Source organism: Lolium rigidum, chromosome 6 (genome assembly GCF_022539505.1).
Source record: "Lolium rigidum isolate FL_2022 chromosome 6, APGP_CSIRO_Lrig_0.1, whole genome shotgun sequence".
Taxonomy (NCBI): domain Eukaryota; kingdom Viridiplantae; phylum Streptophyta; class Magnoliopsida; order Poales; family Poaceae; genus Lolium; species Lolium rigidum.
This window is the reverse complement of record NC_061513.1, coordinates 2,853,416-2,879,948: the sequence shown is the minus strand read 5'-3', so window position 1 is coordinate 2,879,948 and position 26,533 is coordinate 2,853,416. Positions and strand designations below refer to the sequence as shown.

The 26,533-nt window shown below is 43.3% G+C and overlaps 1 protein-coding gene across 1 annotated transcript; it reads right to left on the bottom strand.

Annotated features, from left to right (window-relative positions):
- Nucleotides 1-1,039: 1,039 nt before the first annotated feature.
- On the bottom strand, nucleotides 1,040-5,623 carry LOC124664289 (CTD small phosphatase-like protein 2). The gene is made up of 7 exons (XM_047201841.1): nucleotides 5,510-5,623; nucleotides 4,444-4,660; nucleotides 3,827-3,957; nucleotides 3,169-3,271; nucleotides 2,425-2,931; nucleotides 1,713-2,050; nucleotides 1,040-1,473 (listed from the first exon to the last, which is right to left on the bottom strand). Exons 2-7 carry the CDS (start codon nucleotides 4,580-4,582, stop codon nucleotides 1,306-1,308), a joined length of 1,386 nt encoding a protein of 461 aa, XP_047057797.1. The 5' UTR covers nucleotides 4,583-4,660; nucleotides 5,510-5,623; the 3' UTR covers nucleotides 1,040-1,305.
- Between the last annotated feature and the right edge of the window lie 20,910 nt (nucleotides 5,624-26,533).

Here is a 26,533-nt window from a genome sequence, read left to right as displayed (position 1 = left end):
GTATATCGCTCCACATACGGGGTATGATTCGTGCTTATCTCGGTCTTGTGAACATGAACATCAACTCTTGGGCCAAATTCAACTCGGTCAAGGAATGGCGGTCCTTCATTATTCATCTTTATGGTTCTTGAAGAAAGGTCATGACATTGTTGGTCATGTTAATATCTTGGGAAATGTGGAATTAAAGAAACGAGAGATTCTTTGGTAATAATTTATCCTTGCCCTCAACCATAGTTGCAAGATTAAGCATGAAGCTATGGGATGGGGTATCTCTTGGGCAAAACATTGAGTTCAATCATGGCACGGGAGTTTAGTCTTTGCTTGTTTCCCTTGCCTTCGGACAACTAATGTACATTTTGAACCTCCGTAGTTAATGAAATGAGGCAAAACTTTTTGCTCTGTATTTTTTTTTTAAAAAAATATAACACCTGTATGAGGAACAGGGTTGATAACACATGGATGGGAAGCAGGGTGGAACACATCATCTTAGAGAGAACTGTTGGCCTGATGCTGGAGATAATGGAGGTGAATAGAAAGATGGCCAAGATGTCCAATTACAAGGCCATGCTGCTGGGAGTGATAGCTCTTCTTGTTGTGTCTGTGATGCTAGCTGTGCCCTTCTCTTTTGACAGTTGATGCTAGCTGTGCTAGCTAAGTAGTTAGCTGTCGTTGGCTTGAAGTGTAGGAGTTATTTTTTAATCTGAAGTGCAGGAGTTTCTGGTTGTAATGCAAGTGGTACTGGTGCTATGTTTAGGGGCAGTTTAGGCCTGTTTCTGTGACTAATTAGTATGCTATGACTACTGTATGCAATGCAATGGTAATATTTGCTAATATAAATGTTCAGTACTCAATGCAATGCTAAATATTATGCAATCTACCAGCATGATTCTTGAGCGTGAATGGATCATTATCATGACCATACCGAATTTTGCAACTATGATGTACATGTAGATAGGGATCGGGATGGTAGCACCACAAAAAATTCTCATCGGTGAAAGCTTCATGTATAGTTAGCTGGTCGGTGCTGCATCAGTGGTCCTTTTGAGAAAAATTGGATTCAGATCACTTTATTCATTACTATAGTTTATGTACAAGGATCTGCGGACACACAAAGCCGAAAAAAAATACATATACAAACCATGGTGAACGTACGACTGTAGTTTATGCTTGCTATTTGTAACAGCCAACATAACATAAATGGTGAATGTGGGTCCTATACCTAATTTTCCAAGAATGGCGCGCACCATATAGTCGGTGGAAGTTCACTGGCAGGATCAGTGCTACATGATAATCATGCATCTAAATCTAATCCTGCTGTTGGATGCTGTGGAAAGTTTTTGAGATTAGTGGCCTTACATCCTCTGCATCTACAAGGGTCTCAAGGAACGGGAGTAACTCAACTAATTCCTGGTCACAAGGGTCATCAAACCAGCTCTTTATAGGTATACCATTATCCACTTGTAACTGGAAAACCTGAAAGAAGGGAGGCTTTAGTTACAATAGATCCATAAGAGTATTCAAGAATTGTAAAGCCCTATTGAAGGGGCAACACAACAGTTTTGATTCAAAAGGAAGCAACTACACGCTTGCAAATCACAGATCATAGACCTACATAGTCAAGCTACTAGATGGAAAGCTAAAAACTACGAGCAGAAACATTTCTGCCTGTGGAGATTAAAAGCATAAACCTAATATTTTGGAAGGAATGTTACCTGAGGCGTATTGTCGATAATTGCAACTTTCGCCAAGTGGACTCCAAGAATTGTCAGGTCTTTTGTATAGCTACCATCAGAGAATATACATGACTCACGATAAAGTCGTTGTGAGATCAATTTTCCTTCAGGGTCCAGTCTATCTATTATCTGCTCGGCATAGATTTTCTGACTAGCTGTGAAAATGACAAGCTCAAACATCTGAGCTACCTTCTCAAGGAACATCTTCAGGTGGGGCCTTTGCCTTACATAGACTGTATGGTCTTTCATATTGAAGAAAACTTGAATGCTGAAATCAGCTATATCACAGTGATCTAATGTTGAATGGACAAGAGTCTCTGCATAAGAAAAATGGTTAGACCATCTTAGATAAAGATATCAATCATGGTAAGAATGTTTATATCATAACTGAATTTTACTTTTCGTTTAGAAAGCTGAATTTTATAATCCTGAAGATAATGCTTTCTAATTCATGAAAAATGTCCCTTGCTTCAAGGTGTTATATAACAGTTTATCTTAAACTTTCTTGCCGTTTCCAGCCGACGTAATCTGAAGATCTATAAACTTTGTTTTCCAAAATATATATAAAAAAATCCTCTGCCTTATACACCACTAAGCAGACAGGATGGCAGCATATACTTAAGTCACAATTACTATAAGAAAGAAACATTCAGAAGTTTAGTTTAATGATGCCAAGTAATTGCCTGCTTACCATCCAGATCAAGCACAAGAGTGATATGCTTTGTTCTCACTGGTGATTTGCGTAGACGGTAAGGTGAGTCAACATCCATTAAATCAGGCAGACCTCTAGAGTGTAGCTTTTCATCAACATATTCAGTTCCTATCACACCATGAGAGGCAGAAGTACTTTCGGTTTCTGAATCCGATGGTTTCATCTGAAGGTACAAGGATGTGTCATCAGGGTCTATTGTGATGTCGTCGGCTGGAGCCTTATTGGTCGTGTTATTTGGTTCATCTGTATCATTGAGAGATAGGAGTGCCACAGGCCGCTCTACCAAGTCAATAATGTTCATACAATCATTAGAGGAAGTACTGACATCATTTGTAAATCCCATGATGCTATCAAATTGTACATCAGAAAAGCTTTCTGAGAAATAGAAGTCCAGAACATCCCAAACTTGCAGTTCGGTTGTATTACTGTAGCCTTCATCATTGCCACTAAGAATCAGCTGAAGGAACTCAGTGCTTTCATCCATTGCTGCAACCACAGATCAAGAAAATAAAAGGATCAGCACATTCATCTACCAAATAGTATTACATAGAAAGATAAGAACTGGATAGCATGATAAAGACAAACAGCAAAATATGTATATGCTGTAGCAACATATAGTACTACTATACAATGCTGGAAATGCAGGGATATATGAAACCTAAAATCAAAATGCTGCAGTAATTCAGCAACTGACAAGATTGGAAGAGTTGAAAGCCATATTACCTGTAGCATTGTAGTTCACATCTTTGAACTGAATATCACTGTAGATTGGATTAGCTGATAGGATGGTTTCAAGGCCAGATGACGACGGAATGGATATTGGAACCTACAGATATTAAATAGTAGTTTGAATATTCCACACTCCAGAATTCATAACTTGACAGAAATAGCAGTTCTTCGAAGCAGAGGAAATGGATAATGCTATTTTAGATTTGCAAAAAGTGGTTGAAAACCATTATTTGGGTTAACTTGTGTTGAGATAGTGCGCTATATCTAAGCAGAGTGCTCGGAACTTGAGAGCAGAAAGCTGGTAGTAGTCAGGGAGTTGACACTCAAACATTACTTTATGTATTTAAAGCGTATCATGAATTAGTGTCATTCTACGAACTACTGAAAAATTAAAGTTGCACGAAACAATCACAGTTAAGGAGTACAGATTTGTCATTACCATTCCAATCACATAGCATTAGCAATCATGGTTTCATGAAGATCACAGTGTGAAATATGGACCAATGGCATTTGCTTATAAGAACTAGAGGAAATCAACAAAAGCACCAAACAATTAGAAGTTATGGTATGAGATGCAGAGACCAGAAGCAGAATTATGCATTTTTTTAATCAGGAACCAAATTTGAATTAACGAAAATAGAAGGCTAATCACCATAGATCTCGAACCGCATGACAAGAATGACAGTGACAGTAAATCGGTGGCTGCTGTGTCGGATTCACCCTGCACCAAGCTGACTTCAGCGATTGCAATGTCTCCCCCTGATACTTCAGTAGTAGAGCAGACTGCAAACGAACAATTAATCAAATTGTAGTGCAAACGAACAGTAAATCAGTGGAGTTATAAAACAAGCAAATGTCTGGGCGTTCTAAAACAGAAGGTAATTGGAGAATTTTGTGCTGGGGAGAGGCGCACATACATATATATACCAGGATTCTAATCTTTCATCTTTGTGCGCGGCACATATCCCGCCCAGTATTTCATTTCTGTAGAAGGTTTGTTTCATAGATGTTTGTTAACTTTATTGTGAAAAAAGTATCTTGGCGTTTGTTAACTTTATACGTTGATTCATATATGAAGGATTAACATGCATTGACATAACACTAACAGGTGTGGAGTACTGGAACCGATAACTCTGTATCCGAGGAAGTGTATGTGCTCAAATAATCGGCCCTGTGCAGGTGTGTTCTAAGCGGAAAATCCAGGATTCACTAAGAGGGAAAAGATTAAACAAGTGTAACTAAGTAAATCAGAATGGAAAGGGACTTTACCATTTTGCTGGCCTATTAGCGTTGACCCCACCGCCGCTTGTTCGAATGCAGCCTCTCGAAACTGTGAGTCTTCCAGTATTTCAGGTGTGCTGTAGAATGCATGGAACTCCTGCGCCCCTAAACAGTCGGTGCTTAACATTTTATTGATCCTTAATGCAGTTCATACGCAAAAAGCATGCCGAAAGTACTGCAGATCCAGTAGGTAGGAAAAGGCCAACTGTTGAGACATTTGATATCACTGAATAATATTAGTGGGGAAAAGTGAAGCCAGTAAAAATGTAGAGGCTACTGTAGTGGAAACAACATTCTTTAGTAGAGTAGTAGTTCTTAACAAACTAAGAGCAGCCAAGCATTTTTTTTTACAAAAAAATTCTTTTATCGACAAAACTGTAGCTAAATATTACTACTTGTATATGGAGTACCATAGAACAAAAGATGCTACTCATAAATACAGCAAGTGAAATTGACTAGCCAAACAGCCTCTGTTAATTTGATAGTATGTCCATAAATCTAAGAACGCATATCAAGAAAACACCATCGAAAGTTCTCCATTTCTAAATAGTTCTGTTTAACACTTTGCCCAGTAGTACAAATCTTCCGTCCATGATCCATCTTAGTTCACAGGAGCTTCCCACATCACATGAGACAAAAAAAGAGGCACGCTTCGCCCGTTCCCCCCTTAAGTAATCGAGCTTAGTAGAGCAGAAATCCAGCGACCAAGCTATGATTCCAACGACATAGATAGTTCTGGTGCGGCCAAAACTGGCTTAAACTCACAGAATCAGCTCACGGACCGCCGGACTAGAATTCACAAATCACACCATAGTTTGACGGTTTGACCCAGCAGCAACAGCAAGAGCTGAATCAAACTAATACATAAACACCGTCAAGGTTCCACTAAGCTATGCAGGCTAACTTATCCCAGCTGAATTAGAAAAAACCCACACAAATCACGCACAGAAGAGAAGAGAAAACGAGGGGATACTAATCCAACGACAAGCGACGAATTAAGCTTAAGAAATCCCCCACCGGACAACCACCGAAGCAGAGCAGGAGAGGCACGTACCGAGTATCGAAGCTGTCGCCGCCGTATCCTTCTTCAGCACAGCCTCGTCGTCTGCACAAGGTCGGTCTCGCACACAAGGAGGATGGAAGCAAGCAAGCAAAGCAGGCGCGCAAGGGGAGAGAGGGAGGGAGGGAGAGGGAGAGAGAGCACAACAGGTAGGGGACAGCTCGATCGCTCGCTAATCCCGCACCACATACTCTATACGACCGATCCGCGTTCGGCAGGCCAAACCGCCGGTATCTCCCGTCACTACCGCTGACGTGTGGGCCGCAGCGCGCCGGACCCACCTGACAGCGGCCTAGCGAGGATGGTTTTGGGTCAGCGTCGCGGGTTGCGGCTCCCCCTTCCTCGCAACGATCATTCCCCTGTTTAGTACGCGCGACCGTACCGCTATCCGTAAGCAGTGGCTGACAGGTGAGCCCGGGTAGGGGTAGGGCCCAGGTGTCATGTAGGAAGTGGTGGTGGGTGCGTGGTTCGTGGGGTCCCCAGGGAGGTACACGTGGACGGCAGGGATCGGTAGCTCATCATGCCCAGCGGAGTCCACCCGTTTTGTTTATGGCGATTAGTCTCGCTTTATCTAACCGGCCCCGCGTGTCGTACCCGCTGTTTGTTTCAGTCACTGACAGCTAGGGTAAGCAGACGTGGGGCCAAATGGTAAGCGAGGTCGGTTGGGTGTACAAGTGTGTATGGGTTTTTGGAGATTACACATAGTTGGTGGGCTGCGCGTGGACGGCGGTTGATCCTTTGCTCCGTGTTCCTGGGCGCGCCCAGTGCTGGACGGACGCGTGGCCCGGGAAAACGTTGTACCCTGTGACCCGCGTGTGCGGCCGCCGCCGTGTTGTCTGTGCGGACGAATGCCAGCGGCGCACGTGAGGCGGAGCAAACACCGCCCGAGACCCTGTCACGCCTGCGTTACAACTGAAACCAGATACTGCACATCGATCTTTGAAATAAAATTTGCAGGTTTGATAAAAAAAAAACTGACAGGATTTTATCAAACCTGCAGCTCGATCCGCAAATATTTTTACAACAAATCCATAAGCAATCCTCTCGTATTCATGCAGGATTTTGGTCAAAATGTAAGGTAAACGGTAAAGATATTTGGGTACCAAAACTTCATCAACACTCGTCGGAGCGGTACTACTCCGGTGAAATCCCACTGTGACGGCCGTAATCTGGCCAAATTGAGGCCGTACTCCAACGAAATCGACATATTACGCTCGATTTCGGCGACGAATGTAACACCCTGAGTGGTTTCTGGGGCAAGGCGAGGGTAGAACTAGGATTTGTGCATTCATCCTAAAAGTGTGTGTGTGTGGGGGGGGGGGGGATTTTGCTCTTGTTAGAAGCACAAAGTGTTCCAGATCAGTACATGGGTGGGATAAATTAGGGTTAGCATCTCGACAGATGCTGGTTTCGAGATAATCTTTGTTGCTACTTTAGCAGAAAAGAGGAGAAACACGGAAAGTTGACGTCAATGGTAATCTGAATTCAAAGATTTGAATTTGAATCTAACGCTCAAATTTGAATTCGAATCATAATATAACTAAATTTAGAAAGGGAGAACTATTGTTGGAATAAACGAACAATTTATTGATATTTGAAATGGTACGATGTCTTTACAAGGTAATGAATAAAATGAAGTTACAAGTTTGAATCTTTAAAATCTAAATACAAGGAACTAAAACCTAGACTAAACTTATGTTACATATTCTATTGGACATGCTCCATTTCATACCTGCACATATACACCACTAGGAAAAAACATGGATTAATGTCAGAATGTATGTCAACACCAAAGGTGTGACATTTTAATGTTGAGCTTAAACCTAAGTTGACTAGCAAGAAAAAACTAAAAAGAATGACTATCATGCCCAAAACCTGAAAATCCAAGTACAGGGAAGCTACCCAACTTAATTGAAGTAGAAACACGGCAAAGTTTGTTATAGCATTTTAAAAAGACCAACCAAAATAATAGATTCCAAGTTTAGATGAAAGTCCTATTTTAACAGCTTAGACCAGTAAAGCATAAAGTAGCAACAAAAGAATGCTAGGCTCATTTAAGAAGGGCAAATAGCGCAGTGGAAAGTCATTGACAATTACAGTCAATAACTTTCAGAATCAATAGTAGTAAAATAAGATGACAATTACAACAGTAATGTAAAAAAGAAGCATTATATCAGTGTTAAGGACAAGATAGATGGATTGGAGTAGAAGGCAACAGTCGTGCAAGATCACCAAGGGTGAAGAACCTCACAAAGTTGAAACTTGAGCCACCGGGACAATTTTTGCAACGTTTAAATAGCTGAAATAAGCTGGGTGCAGTCGGACTACATAGGCCGTGTTTGGTAGCCTGGGCCGGTTTCCTGCATGACTGCGCGAGGGAGAAGAACCCCTACGCGTTGCAGACGGACCACGGCCAGATTTAGCATGTTGTTTGATCGCATGGGCCGCTCATCTCTGCACCGGGTAGGGAAGCGAGCCCTCATTGCTTGGTTGCTTGCTTCCAGCCTAACTTGGACGCACGAAAATACAAATCAGCTGTTTGATTGCACAAATCACAGTTCCATATCCTTACCATTTTTCAAATTGGGTGAGAATACCATGACACAACATGTTACATACGATCACACACCATTCAGAAGAACAAGATCCTCACGATCACGACGATCAGGAAGACGATGATGTAATCTTTGACCCGTCTCTCGCGTACCTCTGGTGCTCCTTGTAGAGCATACACTGCCTCCGGTGGTAGTTGTGCTAACGATAGTGGCTGATTGATTGCCTCAACTGCCATGGCCTCATGATCCAAGAAGCTATGGTACTCTTCTTGTGATTCCTCCAATGTTTCATAACTTCTGTAGCTGTTGTTGGAGTAGCCACTGATTTGGTCTTTACAGATCCTCCATGAGCTCTAGATTCCTGAACCCGTCCTCGAAACACCACAGATACCAGTAGCACAACGAAAGAAGAACAAGTAATTTGGTGAGCTTCGAAAAAAACCATATTGATGTCAGAGTAATTCAACCCAATAGTCAAACTTGGAGATGCACTTTTGTCTATGGGGAACCAAAAGTTCAAGACAGGCCTCAGATGTGGAGCTTGTTAAAAAGTATAAAAAGAAACATGAAAGAACATTGGCTAATGGTTGGTGATTTCAATGAAGCAATGTGGCAGCACGACCACTTTTCAGCTACAAGGAGAAATGAACAGCAAATGGAAAACTTCAGAAACATGCTTTCCTTTTTCAACCTGCATGATCTGGGATTCTCTGGTCTCCCATGGACCTATAACAACAAATAGAAGGGAAGGAAAAAATGTCAGGGTGAGACTTGACAGAGCAGTTGCCTGCCCGGATTGGTCAAATAAATTTCCAAATACTATGGTAAACCACCTGATATCCTCTAGATCAGACCACTGTCCAATTCTTCTTGACATAAAGAAGGTGATGGATCGTCCAAAAAATACAAGAATGAACAGATATGAAATGATGTGGGAGAGAGATATTGCTTTTCAAGAGGAAATAAACACAGCCTGGACGGCGCATGCAAATGCAGAGTGTCTGCAAAATATTCACCACAAGCTCAAATCAACTATGACTTGTCTTACAAAGTGGAGCAGTTTAAAGTTTGGGTCTGTTAATAAAGAAATATATAAAATTAAAAAGGTTCTGGAAAGACTTCAAAGAGAAAATTTCAATGGCTTTTCTGTAGAAATTGATGCGTTCAATAAAAGACTGTATGAACTACTTCTAAGGGAAGAAATGATGTGGAAGCAACGATCAAGAATCACTTGGCTGAAATTGGGGGATCAAAACACTAGATTTTTTCACAGAAAAGCAACTTGGAGTAATTGAGGACCAAGAACACATAGAAGTTTTGGCAAATGACTACTTTGCCTCCATGTACTCTAAGGAGGATATGGTAGTGCCCGAGCTCATTGAGGAGCTCATAGAGAGGAAGGTTGACAGGGAAACAAATGACAACCTAATCAGAGATTTCTCTGAACAAGAAATTGCTGATGCCCTTTTTTCAAATTGGGCCACTAAAGGCACCAGGAGCCGACGGTTTCCCTGCAAGGTTTTTTCAAAGAAATTGGGGAATCCTAAAGGTGGAAATTATTGTTGTTGTGAGGAAGTTTTTCAGGGATGGCGAAATGCCAACGGAAGTGAGTGAAACAATCATTGTTCTTATTCAGAAAAATGATGACCCACAATCTCTGAAGGACTACAGACCGATCGCCGTTTGCAATGTCATTTACAAGATTGTTGCAAAGTGCATCGCCAACAGATTGAGACCAATCCTTGATGAGATAATTTATGAAAACCAAAGTGCTTTCATTCCTGGAAGATTACTCACTGATAATGCACTCATTGCGTTTGAATGTTTCCATAATATTCAAAGATACAAGAAAAAGAAGGGAAGTTTCTGTGCCTATAAGTTAGACCTTACAAAAGCTTACGAAAGAGTTGATTGAAATTATCTAAAGGCAGTTCTCCTAAAATTTGGTTTCCACCCAACTTTCGTGGGATGGATCTGGAGCTGCATTTTTTCAGTACAATATAAGATAAAAGTTAATGGTGCCCTTACCACGGGTTTTAAACCTACTAGGGGTATACGTCAAGGAGACCCGCTATCACCGTATTTGTTTCTGTTTGTTGGATAAGGGTTATCAAACGTTCTTCAAAGGGCTGTGTACCTTGAAGAACTTAGAGATTTGAAAATTTGTAGGAGAGCACCAGGCATTTCACACCTTCTATTTGCTGACGATAGCCTTTTATTCTTCGAGGCCAACACAAGTCAAGCTGGAATAATAAAGGCGGCTATTGGAATCTTTGAGATTGGGTCGGGACAGATGATCAATCAAAGAAAATGCTCGATTATGTTTAACAACAATTGTCTAGTGGAAACTCAAGAAAGTATTAAAGCTATCCTTGAGGTGGAGCAGAGTTCCTTTGAGGAAAAATATTTCGGTCTCCCTACTCCAGATGGGAGAATGAAGGCTGAAAGGTTCCAACCGATTAAAGAGAGATTCAGAAAAAACTTTATGACTGGTCAGAAAAATATGCTTTAATGTCTGCTAAGGAAACACTAATCAAATCAGTTGCCCAAGCCCTAACTATCTTTGTGATGGGTGTCTTCAAAATTTCTGTTGGCTTCCATGAAGACCACACAAAGATGATTAAAAGGTTCTGGTGGGGAGAGGAGGAAAATAAGAGGAAAGTCCATTGGGCCTCTTGGGATTTGCTCACGGATCCAAAATGCATGGGTGGAATGGGATTTAGGGATCCTAGTTGTTTCAACCAAGCACTTTTAGCAAGACAGACTTGGAGACTAATCCAGAAACCCGATTCCCTGTGTGGGCGCATCATGAAAGCCAAATATTACCCAAATGGTGATTTGCTAGATACTGTTTTCACAAAAGACAGTTCAGCTAGCTGGAAAGGTGTCGAGCATGGACTTGAGCTCGTTAAGAAAGGGATTATTTGGCGTGTGGGAAATGGGGAAAAAATAAATATTTGGAGAGACAATTGGATTAGAAGAGATGATGACCTGAAGATCTCTGGGAAATTAAAAAACAATAGGCTCAAAAATGGATGGAATCAGGAATTGGCCCGTGAAATTCTTTGGCCGCATGATGCTAATGAGGTTTTGAAGATAAGGGTTGAAAACCAAAACCTTGAAGATAAACCAGCATGGCATTATGATAAAAAAGGTATATTCTCTGTGAAAAGTGCTTACAAGCTGGCAGAAAAGATTAAAAGAGAAGCTCCTGATGCTTCAAGTACCGAACCTGATGGTAGAAGAGGAATTTGGAAAAACATTTGGAGAACAAAGGTACCAAACAAAGTTAAGATCTTCGGATGGAGACTGGCTACAGATAATTTATCAACAACACATAATAAATGGCGAAGAACTTTCGAAACCCAAAACATATGTAAGGCATGTGGAAATGGTGTGGAATACAGTTTCCATGCTGCAGTAGATTGTACAAAAGCAAAAGCACTAAGAAATAGAATGAGAGATTTTTGGGAGCTGCCAAAGAAAAACGTGTTCACAAGGAACGGACTAGACTGGTTGCCTGTCATGCTGAGCAACACAAACAAGAGTATGCATCAAGCTATCCTCCTCACTCTTTGGAGATCCTGGCACCTCAGAGATGATTTTTATCATGGCAAAGGGGATACCACTATAGACCAGTCTGCCAGGTTCCTTCTTAATTATGTAAAAACCATTAATACTGACATGAATTTGTTGTTAGACTTTGTTTGCACAGATACAAAAGGGAAAAAAACCTGTAGATAACCGAATGTTGCCAGGTAAGGGAAACAAGAAGCAAATGGATCTAAAAAAAAAGGTTTGGGAACCTCCTCCCATGGGATGGCTTAAGATAAACGTGGACGCTTCTTTTATTGAAGCAACTGGCTCAGGAGCAACGGGAATTATCATTCGTGATCACACGGGAACCATTCTACTTGCCGGAGGTAATATCATAAAACACTGCTCCACTGCTGAAGAAGCGGAAGCCACGACTATTGTTGATGGGGCGATACTGACCAATCGATGGCCACGGGCAAAGATTATTTTCGAGTCCGACTGTAGCACGGTGGTGAAAGCTGTGAACCAGGGACGGGGAAATGTCTCACATCTTCGTAGTACTTACTATTCTTTCTTTGATGAAATAGAGTTGTTGGATGATTGGAAGTGTTTGTTAGTTACTAGATATCAAAACTGTACTGCTCACGAATGTGCTGCCTGCGTGCGGCATGGAGATGTAGTTGTGTTCTGGTATTCTGCCTTCCCTGATCGTGTATCAAGGCAGGCATGGAGATGTAGTTGTGTTCTGGTATTCTGCCTTCCCTGATCGTGTATCAAGGGCTGCAACACTTGATTGTAACCGGATTTCTTTTGTTGAGTGAAATATAAACAGGAAATCTAAAAAAATTAAGAATAAGTAATCGATCACAACAGCAAATGATAAACTAAGAGGGGCATGCATGATCATTGCAAAAGTGGATCACAAGTTCATACTACAGTACTGTGGTGTCATCTTACCACCACAACAAAAGTGGGTATCATCCTAACACCGCAATTTCACCATCACCTGAGAGGTTAGCCTCATCATAGTTATAAAAGGGGACCATCAAATGCCTTTCAACCCTAGCTACTACCAAAATGTACATCATCAGAATTAGCATCAAGTCCATCAGAACATCTCCAGCAGAGGCGCTATAATGCGGGGGGCGCGCTAAATTAACCGCTAATATAGAGCATGCGTGGCCATTTTCCCCACTCCAGCGGACGCGGTAAAATCGCGTGCGCCCTAAAGCTTTTCACGCGCGCGGCATGTTGCCTCCTTCCGCGCCCCAAAATTGGCGCTCCCACTAGAGTGCGCTATCTCACTCCCTCTCGCGCGAAGACCCAACCGCCGCCCTGAATATTCCCCCGCGTCAGCGCCCTATTCTTCCCCCATTTCCATTTCCACCATTCCACCGCCGCCGAAGAAATTCGCACCGGCGCCGCTTCCCTCGGCGCTCCTGCTATAGATACGCGGCCGTCATGCCTCCTCAAAGCGGCCCCGAGTTCGCCGCGCCCTCTTCTTTGGTTTCGCCGCCGCCACGCCCTCTTGTTTGGTGTCGCACCACCGCACCCTCTTCTTCGATGTCGTCGCCGCGCCGCCCCCATGGCCATCATGTCCTCGACAAGCCTCGTCGCACGGTAGCGCAGTAGTGCGCAACGCGCTCGGTGAAATCGCCGCAAGGTATCTTTCCGCTTCTGCGCCGGCTATTTTTCTTGAGAAATTTGGATTTAGATGGATAGATAAAAATGAATTCAATTTGTATAAGTTCTATTGGATTATTATTCATCCCATGATGAATTTGATATTGAGGAAGAAGAGGACATGATGTTGCTATTGGCTTTGCATGCTCGCGTGAACAAATAACCAAAGCGCGGCGGCTCTGTTTTTGGTAAGCGCAAGTTGTGGAGGGAAAGAATCAAATGACACAATGAATTGATGCAGATGTATTTCAATGAACATCCAATATTTCTCGAGAGTTTCTTCCGGTGGCGTTTTCGCATGAGCATTGCCTTGTTCAAGCGCATCGCCAAAGAGGTGGCCAAGTATGACCGTTTTTTTTAGCAACGGAGAAATGTTGCCGGAGAACTTGGGCATAGCACCTTCCAAAAGGTGACCTCCGTCTTGCGTATGTTGGCATACGGCATACCGGCGGATCTAGTTGACGACCATTTGGCTATGAGTGAGAGTCAAGCCATCGGGTGTGTCAAACGTTTTGCCGTTGCAATTGTGCGGGTGTTTGGTGCAACCTATCTAACGGCCCCCAATGAGGCGGACACGGCTAGGCTATTGGAGGATGTCAACACCCGGATTTTTAAGTCCAGATGCCTATTATGCCATACATCGCAATCCCAGGAAGATTGTTGTTGCGAGACATAACAGTTGATATCATAAGTCATCATTCATTACAAACCATAGTCGTCTTACAAATATAGATCACATGATCCAATATTACACAAATAGTTGATCTCATGATCAACAAACACATTACATAGCGGAAGCGTAGTAGTAGTGGACTATCTAATCCACAGGCCAACGCTTGACGTCAGAAGATACTCCTAGTTATCGTAGACGTCCTGCTGGCCGTCATCTTGGTACTGCGGCTCCTCTTCATAGTCTGGCCATTTGAATAGCCAGGGACACGGCTAGTGAGTACTTTAAAGTACTCGCAAACTAATACTAGTGTAAGTACTATCAATTTTAGTAAAGGGATGCTAAGCTCTAGGTTTATTTGCATAAAGCCAATTTTAGTTCATAGGCATTTAGTAAAAGACTCTTCAATTGCCAACTAACTCAAGTGGGAACATTAGTGTCATTCCCACAACTCAGTTCTGATTCAAGTCAAGTTCACCATTCAAATCAGTAGTCCTTTTCAAGAAAACATCTGACAATGGAACAGTATGGCCTTTTCAATCGTCCGTAACCGTGGACACGGCTATTCGAATAGATTTACACTCTGCAGAGGTTGCACACCTGTGCCACAACATTTGATTACATCCGTCAGGAATAACCCTGAATAATCGTAACGCGGATCATCAACCATAACCTTTCACTTACATACCCTAGTATAGGTACCTCTCCCCATGAGCTTGGCCTCCCAGTGAAGACAAACCGTCAGCCTGGGAACTGCACAGGGCTTGGGCCGGACATTCACCTCATTTCACATCATTTCACTTTCAACGGAGGCAGCCTCGGCATAACCCCTATGATGCTTGTTTAGAGGGAACCCATACTAAGATGCATAAACTTCCAGTTATGCCCTACCCATAATCAGGTATTGTGGGGGTACTAAATAATTGGAAAGGTATCGCATCCAAATCCATCCATCAGTTTTTATCAAATTCACCATGTCATTCAAGTCATATTCACCTTCAAAATCTTTCAAAATCATTTCACTTCACATGTTCCCATCTAGAGTAGTTAATTTTATTTGTTAGCACTAGCAACTAGTCATGAGGGGTGCTAACTATCTTGTAGCTCTCTAGGCTAAATTTGATACTCTTGGAGTACTCTATACTTAGACCAAAGTTAACTATAAAAGTAAACTTTAATAACCAAAGTAAAAGCTTGTAAGGATAAAACTTGAGATTTGATCATGAAGCATAAAGTAATAGGTAAGTGTGCCTTGCTCTGGTAAAGCTTTGCACTTTGCAAGAATATTAGCTTGCCTTGGTTGGTGTACTGATCAAAGTGGTCTTCTTCTTCATGGAAGTAGACCTCCTCCTCCTGGTACTCCTCTGTACTAGCGTCTAAAAACGGATATGAGATAACAATCACTAAACAAGCTTAAGAGCTAGACTAATCACACACAAGGTTCACACACAAGCTACTCTATCATCACCACATTGCTATCATGTTGGTTGACTTTGTTTTCTTCTTAAGAAAAATAATTTCCTCTCATTACAAATATTGATTAGGGTTTATCTTTAGTTCTTGGAGAAATAATTTCCTCTCATTGAATCTTGTTAAGATTTAATCTCCTCAAATAAACAATGTATGAACCCATGTTGACCAAGGTCAACCATTCATAATTATCATTTGGGAAAATGATTTAAATGAGGTAAAGTACCCCATGCAATTTAATACTACCATACCTATAATTTAATATCACCAAATAATTCATTATGAGATTATGTAGACCATGGTCACTACCTCATGTTGAGTTACTTGAGACAAGATTTAAATGAGGGAAAACCTCTCATATGATTTAACAAATAGTTTTGGAAAATTTAAATGGACTATAAATAGCCATAGAGCCATTACTTATTCTAGACCATGATCACATGAAGTAACCATGCCATATTTTTACATATTTAGAAAGACAATAAGGATTGTGATTTTTGAGAGTTGGAATCAACTCAAAAGCATTTATGGTTGATTTTTAATAAAAGTTTGAAGTTTGAAAAGGCTCTGCATTGTTATTTATGTCACATTAATTCTAAAACGAATCTAGTACTGAGACCAGTGTAATTATTTAGGGAATTTCATAATCTTTCCAAATATATAAAATTCATCAAATTTGGTTTAGCCGATTTGATTCTATTCAAATTTGAACAAAGCATCTGCAAGCAATTTTGATTTAAATCGAATTAACGAATTTGAATTTCTGGGCCAGCGCGGGAAAATTAAAGGGCTCAACAGAGAAAAAGAAAACGGGCCGGCCCAGCTACACGTCTCGCGTGAGCGGGCCTCCTGACAGTGGGCTCCACCCGTCAGTCTCACTGAAACGGCGAAGGGGTACGGGCTGCTCTGGGACGCACGATTAGATTAGGATCGGACGGCTCACGGCCGTCGTCATCTCCGGCGAGAGGGGATCACTGGCGCGGAGAGGGTTGGGGTCCGGCGAGTCACCGGCGGCGCGGCGATCGTCGGAGAGGTGCTGCGGTGGCGTTGTGGACGACGGCGATTCTCCTGGAACAGACGGCAGCTCCGGGGTGGCTTCTGGCGTCTCCTCCTTCTGCGGCGGCGACACGGGCTCCGGCGGCAAAATTGAGCTGCTCTGGTGGACAATAGAAGAGGGGAGGTGGTCGAGGAGGACGAGGGAGGAGAGGGGAGTGAGGTGGTGTGGAGAAATTGAGCGGGGGAGTCCCCTTTTTATAGCGGCGGAGCGAGGCAGGGTACTGCGGCGAAGTCGACCATGGCGACGTGGTTACAGCGGGCTAGCAAGCTAGGCGAGGGCGTGGCACTGTTCAGCACGTCCTGGTGGTCCTCCTGGCGGCAATGGCGCGGCTGGGCGGTGCCTAACGTGGTCGGGATCATGCGGTGTTCTGCGCGGCCGTGGCGGGATTTGGTTTCGTCTACGGCGACGGCGGGCCACAGTCGGGGACAAGGAGGTGTCTGATGGGTTCCTGGTACTGTGGCGATGCTCAGGGCGGAAGAGGGGGTCCAGGCGAGGTCGTGATCAATGGGGCGACGCGTGTACTGGCGCGCCCGTGGGTGGCGCCCATGCCAACCCTGGCATGCTCTGGACGTCGTGGGCACGGCGTGTTCCGGTCACTGCGGTGCTCCTCTCCGGCAAGTGTTCGACACAATGGCCGCAAGAAGGAAATTTTTGAATTTTGGTTTGAATTTTGGTGGAGTTGTTTCATATAATATTTGGTACACAATGGTGGTGGTGGGGTGCAAAATGGAATTGGTTTGTGAAATTTCAAATTTGGTACCATCTTGAATCTGCTTAAAAGTTTCAACTTTGCTTGAGCATAACTTTGAATTTAGCAAGAATTTGTAGGGGTGTGCTTTACCAAAGTTGTTCACCTTGATGTGGTCTTGGATGAGGTGCAAAGAGTTGGATTTGTTTGGTTTAATAATCTCTAAATACAGAGGCTCAAAGTAGGCATCAGGTTAAAATTGGCAATTTTGACCATTAGTGCATGTGAGCACAATTTGCATTCAAATTTGATTTGATTTGAGTTTCTTTGATTCCAAAAGTGTTTATAAGTGTTTAGTAACATTCTCCGACTAATGGCACAAGCCAAATTGGCCTAGGTTGAAGATTTTCAAAAATGGCATAAACCATATGTGAGGGTTTTGTGATTTTTCTATTTTCTTTTTTTTTCTTCCTCTTGGATTTTCTTTGTGATCTTCAAAGGATCAAAGTTAGGGTTTTAGGTGGTAAGCATAAGCACACACAGAAACATCATGGCAATCTCATACAATAATGCACAAACCTTATGCATAGCACTATATGCAAATCAAAGTTTTTGTTAGATGTAAAATTTGAAATTTTGGAAACCACCATTTCTCATTGATTTGAAATTTGGGATGTTACAAACCCTTCCCCCTTACAAAAGATCTCGTCCCGAGATCGTAAAGAAAACTAGGTAGTAAAGAGATCTGGGTATTCAGTCCTCATGTAGTCTTCTCGCTCCCAAGTGGCTTCGTCTTCGGTATGGTTGCTCCATTGAATCTTCAGGAACTTGATACTCCTGGTGCGAGTGGTTCTGAAAGCTTCTTCCAGGATGCGAATAGGCACTTCGCGATACATCAAGTCCTTGTTGATATCCACCGATCGGTGATCAATGTTCTTGAAAACCTCGGTCTTCTCGGGCACTTCCAAACACTTCCAGAGTAATGAGATGTGAAACACGTCGTGCACAGCCGACATTTCTTCCGGCAGTTCCAGTTGATAAGATACTTCTCCTCGGCGACTCAGAACTTTGAAGGGTCCGACATATCGGGGTGCAAGCTTTCCTTTGAGCTGGAATCTCTGCATTCCTTTAAGGGGGGATACTTTAAGATAGAAAAAATCTCCGATCTCGAAGGTCATCTCTCGGCGTCTCTTGTCGGCGTAACTCTTCTGTCTTGACTGAGCAGTCTTGAGGTATTCGCGGATCTTCTGCACCTTTTCTTTAGCTTCTCGGAGAACATCTGGTCCAAAGACTTGGCTCTCTCTGACTTCCAACCAATTCAGAGGGATACGACACTTCCTTCCGTACATGGCTTCAAAGGGGACCATTTGTAAGCTGGCTTGGTAACTGTTGTTGTACGAGAATTCTGCGTAAGGCAGACAGTCTTCCCACTTAGATCCATATTCCAGTACACAAGCTCTCAACATGTCTTCGAGTATCTGGTTGACTCTTTCAGTCTGCCCATCAGTCTGCGGGTGGTACGCTGTGCTGAAATTCAGCCGGAATCCTAGTCCTTCATGTACTTTCTGCCAGAATCTTGAGGTGAATTGGGATCCTCTATCTGACACAATTGACTTCCGGGTTCCGTGCAGGGCGACTATTCTGTGGATGTATAACTCAGCTAGCTTTGGGCCTTGGTATGTAGTCTTGACGGGGATGAAATGGGCTACCTTAGTTAATCTATCGACCACTACCCAAATAGAATCATTTCCTCTGCTTGATTTGGGCAATCCAGTGATGAAGTCCATTCCTACAGAATCCCACTTCCATTTCGGAATCTGCAGGGGCTGCAGCAATCTTGCGGGTCGCTGATGTTCCGCCTTGACTCTCTGACAGATATCACACTTGGCGATGTAGCTTCCAATTTCTCTCTTCATTCCATGCCACCAGAATTGTTCCTTCAAATCTTGATACATCTTGGTTCCTCCGGGATGAATGGAGTAAAGGGTGTCATGGGCTTCCTTTAGGATGACTTGCTTCAACTCTGAATCTGCTGGCACACATAGGCGTCCGTTGTACCAGAGAACTTCTTCATCTTCGGTGAATCCAGGTGCTTTCCCTGCAGCTATTTGGCTCTTGATTCCGTCGATGCTAGCATTTCTTTTCTGGGCTTCTCTGATCTGGCTAACCAAGGTAGGCTGAAGCTCTATGCTGGCTAAGAATCCTTCACTAACTAGCTCCAGTCTAAACTGCTCAAATTCTTGATACAAGCTAGGTTGCTCTTCTGCGATCATGGAGTTCAACTGACACGGCAGTCTACTCAGGGCATCCGCTACCACATTGGCCTTGCCGGGGTGGTAGTGAATTTCCATATCATAATCCTTGATTAATTCTATCCATCTCCTCTGCCTCATATTCAGCTCCTTCTGTGTGAAAATGTACTTCAGGATTTTGTGATCCGAGTAGATCTCGCATCGATTACCCATGAGGTAATGACGCCAAACCTTCAGGGCTAAGACTACGGCTGCAAGCTCTAGGTCATGGGTTGGGTAATTCTGCTCATGTTGCTTCAGTTGCCTTGACAGATATGATATCACTTTGCCTTCTTGCATCAGCACACATCCAAGACCAATCTTGGAGGCGTCACAGTAGACGTCAAATGGCTTGGTGATGTCCGGCATGATCAATATTGGGGATGAGGTCAATCTGCTCTTGAGCTGCTGGAAACTCTCTTCACATTTATCGGTCCATTCAAACTTCTTGTCCTTCTTCAACAGTTGAGTCATTGGTCTTGCTATGCTTGAAAATCCTTCAACAAATCTGCGGTAATATCCCGCTAATCTAAGAAAGGCGCGGACTTCAGTCTGAGTGGTTGGGACGTTCCATTCTGTAACGGTCTTGATCTTGGCGGGATCTACGGCAATTCCTCCTGCAGACAAGATATGTCCCAGGAATCCTACTTCCTTCAACCAAAACTCACATTTGTTGAACTTGGCATACAACTTGTGCTGTGTAAGGGTTTCTAAGATAATCTCCAAATGTTGCTCATGTTCTTCTTCGGATTTGGAGTAGACAAGGATGTCGTCGATGAAGACAATGACAAACTTATCCAAAAAGTTCAAGAAGATCTTATTCATGAGTTCATAAAATAAGCTGGGGCATTGGTTAATCCAAACGACATGATGTTGTACTCATACAACACATATTTGGTGGTGAAGGCAGTTTTTGCGATATCCGTTGCACGAATCTTCAGTTGATGATAACCAGTCCTAAGATCAATCTTAGAGAACACTCTGGCACCGGTCAGCTGGTCAAACAGGTCTTCTATCTTGGGTAAGGGGTACTTGTTCTTGATGGTGACATCGTTAAGCTTACGGTAATCCGTACATAAACGAGTGGCACCGTCCTTTTTGTCCACAAACAAAACTGGTGATCTCCAGGGTGAGGCACTTGGTTGGCTCAAACCTTTGGCTAACATATCATCCAGTTGCTTCTTCAGTTCCACTAGTTCTATCGGGTTCATACTATAGGCTCTCTGGGCTATAGGTCCTGTTCCAGGGATTAACTCGATGATAAACTCGATATCCCGATCTGGGGGCATACCGGGTAGATCATCAGGAAACACATCAGGGTATCGACAGACGACCCTGATCTGATCCAAAGTTGGCTTGGCTACACTCTGGTTGCAGGTAAACTTTCTGGGCAGCCTTTCAGATACGTGTTCTACTAACACACCGGTGTTACTAGTCATGGTGATGGCTTTCTTGGCACAATCAATCAATCCATAGTGTTTTGACATCCAATCCATACACAGTACTACTTCCAAACCTTTTATTCCCAGAACAATCAAGTTTGCATAAAAATCTACTTCATGTATTCTGATAGTCACATCTTTACAAATTTTTCCAGCTTTTTTTGTTGAACCAGGTATTTGAACTATCATGACATGCTTCAAACTGATGGGTTGAATTTTACTAGTGCATGCAAAATCTTCAGTGACAAACGAATGCGATGCTCCAGAATCAAACAACACTCTTGCAGGTACTGAGTTAACAGAAAACATACCCAGTACAACATCTGGTGCTTCTTGGGCTTCTTCAGCATTCATGTGTAAGAGATGGCCGTTGCGGTTGTTGGGGATTTTGGGGGTGAACTTTCTGCCGGTGGAGACACGGCGTTGCTGCTGAGCAGGTGCAGCGGTGTTGGGGGTAGTCTTGGCTAACCTCTTGGGGCACTCTTTGGAGTAGTGACCCACAATTCCACATTCATAACAAGTGATGGTGGACTTGTCCTTGGGGGTGACGGGGATAGCGTTGCTCCCAGTCCTTGGAGCAGTGTTGGGGTTGCTGTTGTTGGGGGCTCTCATCGGGGCGCGGTTGAAGTTGTTGTTGTTGTTGTTGTTGTTGTTGTGGTTGGTGTTGTTGCTGTCGTGGCCTCCTGGCCTGGGGTGTCCTCCACTCCGGTTCTGAAAACCCGGACGTGACATATGCATCTGCGGCTTGTTGTTTCTTGGGGCAAAACCTCCACTTGAGCTGGGGCGATACCTTGGGGTATTGCTGGGCCCACTCTGGTGCATCATGCGGCGTTTGCGGTTCTCATTGGCTTGGTGGAGTTTTCCCTCCATCTGGATGGCGGAGTCCACCAGGGCTTCAAGGTCAGCAAAGGGAATGTTGACCAACACAGTATGCATCTCGTCATGCAGTCCGTTCAGGAATCTCTCCTTCCTCTTCTCTGTGGTGTCGGTCTCATCGGGGGCATACCTTGACAGTGTGAGGAACCTGTCACGGTATTCTACCACCGACATCCTATCCTGTTTGAGTTCCCAGAACTCATCCCTCATCTTCTTGATTAGACCCGGGGGCACGTGGTACTTGCTGAACTTGAGCTTGAAATCTGCCCAAGTCATGATCTGTCCCGCATCCACGGGTGCTGGTCCACCGGGCTCTGCCTGGTCCTGCTAAGTAATGGGTGGCGAACATGACTTTCTCTGCGGCTTCAACTCCCGCAACTTCCAAGTTGTTCTCCATTGTCTGGAGCCAGTCATCAGCATCGAGTGGCTCTTCTGTCTTGCTAAACATAGGAGGATTGGTGTTCTGAAAATTCTTGAGTTTCGATCCTGGGTGATCATGGTTTCCATGGCCTTGGTTGTTGTGAGCGATCTGTTGCAGTGCAGCTATGTTGGCTTGTCTTTGAGCTCTTTCATTCTCTCGATCTGCCGTCAAGGTCTGCAGCAGTTGCATCATGGCATCTTGGCTGCTGTTGCGAGTTGGAGGGGCCATCTGAACATTGAGATAGATCATGAGATAAGAGGGAATTTTCTATGGCATATTTTGGGTAAGTTCAAAAATTTAAAACTTGAATTCTTTTGATATTGAACACAAACACACATTCATTCATTCAAACATCACATATTACAAGCTAACACATCCATGGTTTTAAGAACCATTTACTCGCGCTACGATACAAGTGACGGGATACAAACTCACACCTACACCTCATCATCCACATCGATCGGGATGAAGTTATCTTCTCCGGCCTCCAGGAACTCGTAGTCCTCAACATCAGTGTACTCGTCTTCCTCAAAGTCATCGTCATCACTCAGGAAGGCTCCTCCTCCCTGAATGTCTTCACCTTCTTCTTCCATCTCTCTCATCTGGTCCTCTTGGGCCTTGATAGTTGCCTCCAAGGATACTATCTTTGCGCAAAGGCACGCGATGGTAGCGTCCTTCTTGGCACGCTGCTGGCGGAGTGACTTGCGGTCCTTTGCAAGCATCTTGATAGCATCGGCATGCTCAGCCAGGTGGAGGTGAGTCTGGTTGGCGTAAACACGAGCGTTTTCCAGCTCCTTCTGGGTCTCGTGCAGCATAAAGTCCAGATGCTCCACGTGGTACTTCAGCACCGGGTGTGAGGATAGTGACATGGGTCCTCCAGTGGAATCATGCCTCGCAAAGTGAGCAAAGCGCGAGTCCTGGATTCTAACCACATTCTGCCCGCACAGACGGGCAAGTGCTTCCTGAAGAGCACGAGCGAGTCCATCCAGCCAGTTGCTTTCCCTGATGTAAAAGAGGATCCTCTCAGAGGTAGGAGGTTCCATCTTGCTCCTCAGATCAGCGGTGATAACCCACTGAAGTTCCCCTCCGGGCTGGTCGTTGACTTTGACTCCGTGAAACTCCGGGTGCGGGCGTCCGAGAAAGTCAGACAGGGCGTCCAAGTCCCTCTCGAAAACCAGGCTCCCACCATTGCCCAGCTGGTAAAACTTGGTGTTGGTTGGCTCCATCTGAAAGTGCATTGGATGAGTAAGTTAGAGAAGTGAACAAGTGTGTCAAAATTTTATGTAGATTCATAAGGAAGAGCATGACTTATCATTTTGAAAAGATCTCAAGGAAAAGAGAGTGAATAATTTTGCTAGACATATTCACTTCATTTGTTTTTGAAACTAAGTTTTTCTGAACGTCCATTCTAACTAGGGTCTTCTAAGGTCAAACAATGGCTCTGATACCAACTTGTCAACACCCGGATTTTTAAGTCCAGATGCCTATTATGCCATACATCGCAATCCCAGGAAGATTGTTGTTGCGAGACATAACGGTTGATATCATAAGTCATCATTCATTACAAACCATAGTCGTCTTACAAATATAGATCACATGATCCAATATTACACAAATAGTTTATCTCATGATCAACGAACACATTACATAGCGGAAGCGTAGTAGTAGTAGTGGACTATCTAATCCACAGGCCAACGCTTGACGTTAGAAGATACTCCTAGTTGTCGTAGACGTCCTGCTGGCCGTCATCTTGGTATTGCGGCTCCTCTTCGTAGTCTGGCCATTTGAATAGCCAGGGATACAGCCGTGAGTACTTTAAAGTACTCGCAAACTAATACTAGTGTAAGTACTATCAATTTTAGTAAAGGGATGCTAAGCTCTAGGTTTATTTGCATAAAGCCAATTTTAGTTCATAGGCATTTAGTAAAAGACTCTTCAATTGCTAACTAACTCAAGTGGGAACATTAGTGTCATTCCCACAACTCAGTTGTGATTCAAGTCAATTTCACCATTCAAATCAGTAGTCCTTTTCAAGAAAACATCTGACAATGGAATATTATGGCCTTTCCAATCGTCCGTAACCGTGGAAACGGCTATTCGAATAGATTTACACTCTGCAGAGGTTGCACACTTGTGCCACAACATTTGATTACATCCGTCAGGAATAACCCTGAATAACCGTAACTCAGTACGCAGATCATCAACCATAACCTTTCACTTACATACCCTAGTATAGGTACCTCTCCCCATGAGCTTGGCCTCCCAGTGAAGACAAACCGTCAGCTCGGGAACCGCACGAGGCTTGGGCCAGACATTCACCACATTTCACATCATTTCACTTTCAACGGAGGCAGCCTCGGCATAACCCCTATGATGCTTGTTTAGAGGGAACCCATACTAAGATGCATAAACTTCCAGTTATGCCCTACCCATAATCAGGTATTGTGGGGGTACTAAATAATTGGAAAGGTATCGCATCCAAACCCATCCATCGGTTTTTATCAAATTCACCATGTCATTCAAGTCATATTCACCTTCAAAATCTTTCAAAATCATTTCACTTCACATATTCCCATCTAGAGTAGTCAATTTTATTTGTTAGCACTAGCAACTAGTCATGAGGGGTGCTAACTATCTTGTAGCTCTCTAGGCTAAATTTGATACTCTTGGAGTATTCTATACTTAGACCAAAGTTAACTATAAAAGTAAACTTTAATAACCAAAGTAAAGGCTTGTAAGGATAAAACTTGGGATTTGATCATGAAGCATAAAGTAATAGGTAAGTGTGCCTTTCTCTGGTAGAGCTTTGCACTTTGCAAGAATATTAGCTTGCCTTGGTTGGTGTACTGATCAAAGTGGTCTTCTTCTTCCTGGAAGTAGACCTCCTCCTCCTGGTACTCCTCTGTACTAGCGTCTAAAAACAGATACGAGGTAACAATCACCAAACAAGCTTAAGAGCTAGACTAATCACACACAAGGTTCACACACAAGCTACTCTATCATCACCACATTGCTATCATGTTGGTTGACTTTTTTTTCTTCTTAAGAAAAATAATTTCCTCTCATTACAAATATTGATTAGGGTTTATCTTTAGTTCTTGGAGAAATAATTTCCTCTCATTGAATCTTGTTAAGATTTAATCTCCTCAAATAAACAATGTATGAACCCATGTTGACCAAGGTCAACCATTCATAATTATCATTTGGGAAAATGATTTAAATGAGGTAAAGTACCTCATGCAATTTAATACTACCATACCTATAATTTAATATCACCAAATTATTCAATATGAGATTATGTAGACCATGGTCACTACCTCATGTTGAGTTACTTGAGACAAGATTTAAATGAGGGAGAACCTCTGATATGATTTAACAAATAGTTTTGGAAAATTTAAATGGACTATAAATAGCCATAGAGCCATTACTTAGTCTAGACCATGATCACATGAAGTAACCATGCCATATTTTTACATATTTAGAAAGATAATTTACGTCGTTCCATGCTTGTTTTATGACAATACTTACATGTTTTGCTTGCACTTTATGATGATTTCATGCGTTTCCGGAACTAACCTATTAACAAGATGCCACGAGTGCCGGTTCACGTTTTTCTGCTTGTTTTTGGTTCCCGAGAAGGCAGTTCCGGGCAATATTCTCGGAGTTCGACGAAACGAAGACCAAACCTCCTATTTTTCACCGGAAGCGTCCAGAACACCGAAGAAGAGTCGGAGAGGGGCGGAGGGCCACGCACACCATAGGGCGGCGCGGCCTGGCTAGGCCGCGCCGGCCTGTGGTGAGAGCCCCGAGTGCCCCCGCTGCGCCTCTTCGCCTATAAAATCCCTTTCGACCTAAAAACACCGTAACTCTTGACGAAACTCCGAGAAAGACTCCGGGGGCGCCGCCACCATCGCGAAACTCCAATTCGGGGACAGAAGTCTCGTCCCGGCACCCTCTTCGGGACGGGGAAGTGCCCGGAAGCCATCTCCATCAACGCCATCGCCTCCATCATGCTCAGTGAGTAGTTCCCCCATGGACTACGGGTTCTAGGCTGCCAGCTAGTTGGTATTCTCTCCCCCATGTACTTCAATACAATGATCTCATGAGCTGCCTTACATGATTGAGATTCATCGATGTAATCGGTGTTGTGTTTGTCGGGATCCGATGGATTGTTACGTTATGATTGTCTATCTACAAAGTTTATGAAGTTATTGTTCTTTGCAATCTTGTTATGCTTAATGCTTGTCACTAGGGCCCGAGTGGCATGATCTTGGATTGAGCTCTATACTTATTGCTTAGATTGTATCTACAAGTTGTATGCACATGTC

Coding starts and splice junctions, on each gene's coding strand:
- LOC124664289 (XM_047201841.1), bottom strand. CDS start 4,582: ATGTTAAGCACCGACTGTTTAGGGGCGCAGGAGTTCCATGCATTCTAC. Junction 2,932..3,168: donor TGTGAACTACAATGCTACAG/GTAATATGGCTT, acceptor CTGTGGTTGCAG/CAATGGATGAAAGCACTGAG. Junction 2,051..2,424: donor TCTTGTGCTTGATCTGGATG/GTAAGCAGGCAA, acceptor TTTCTTATGCAG/AGACTCTTGTCCATTCAACA.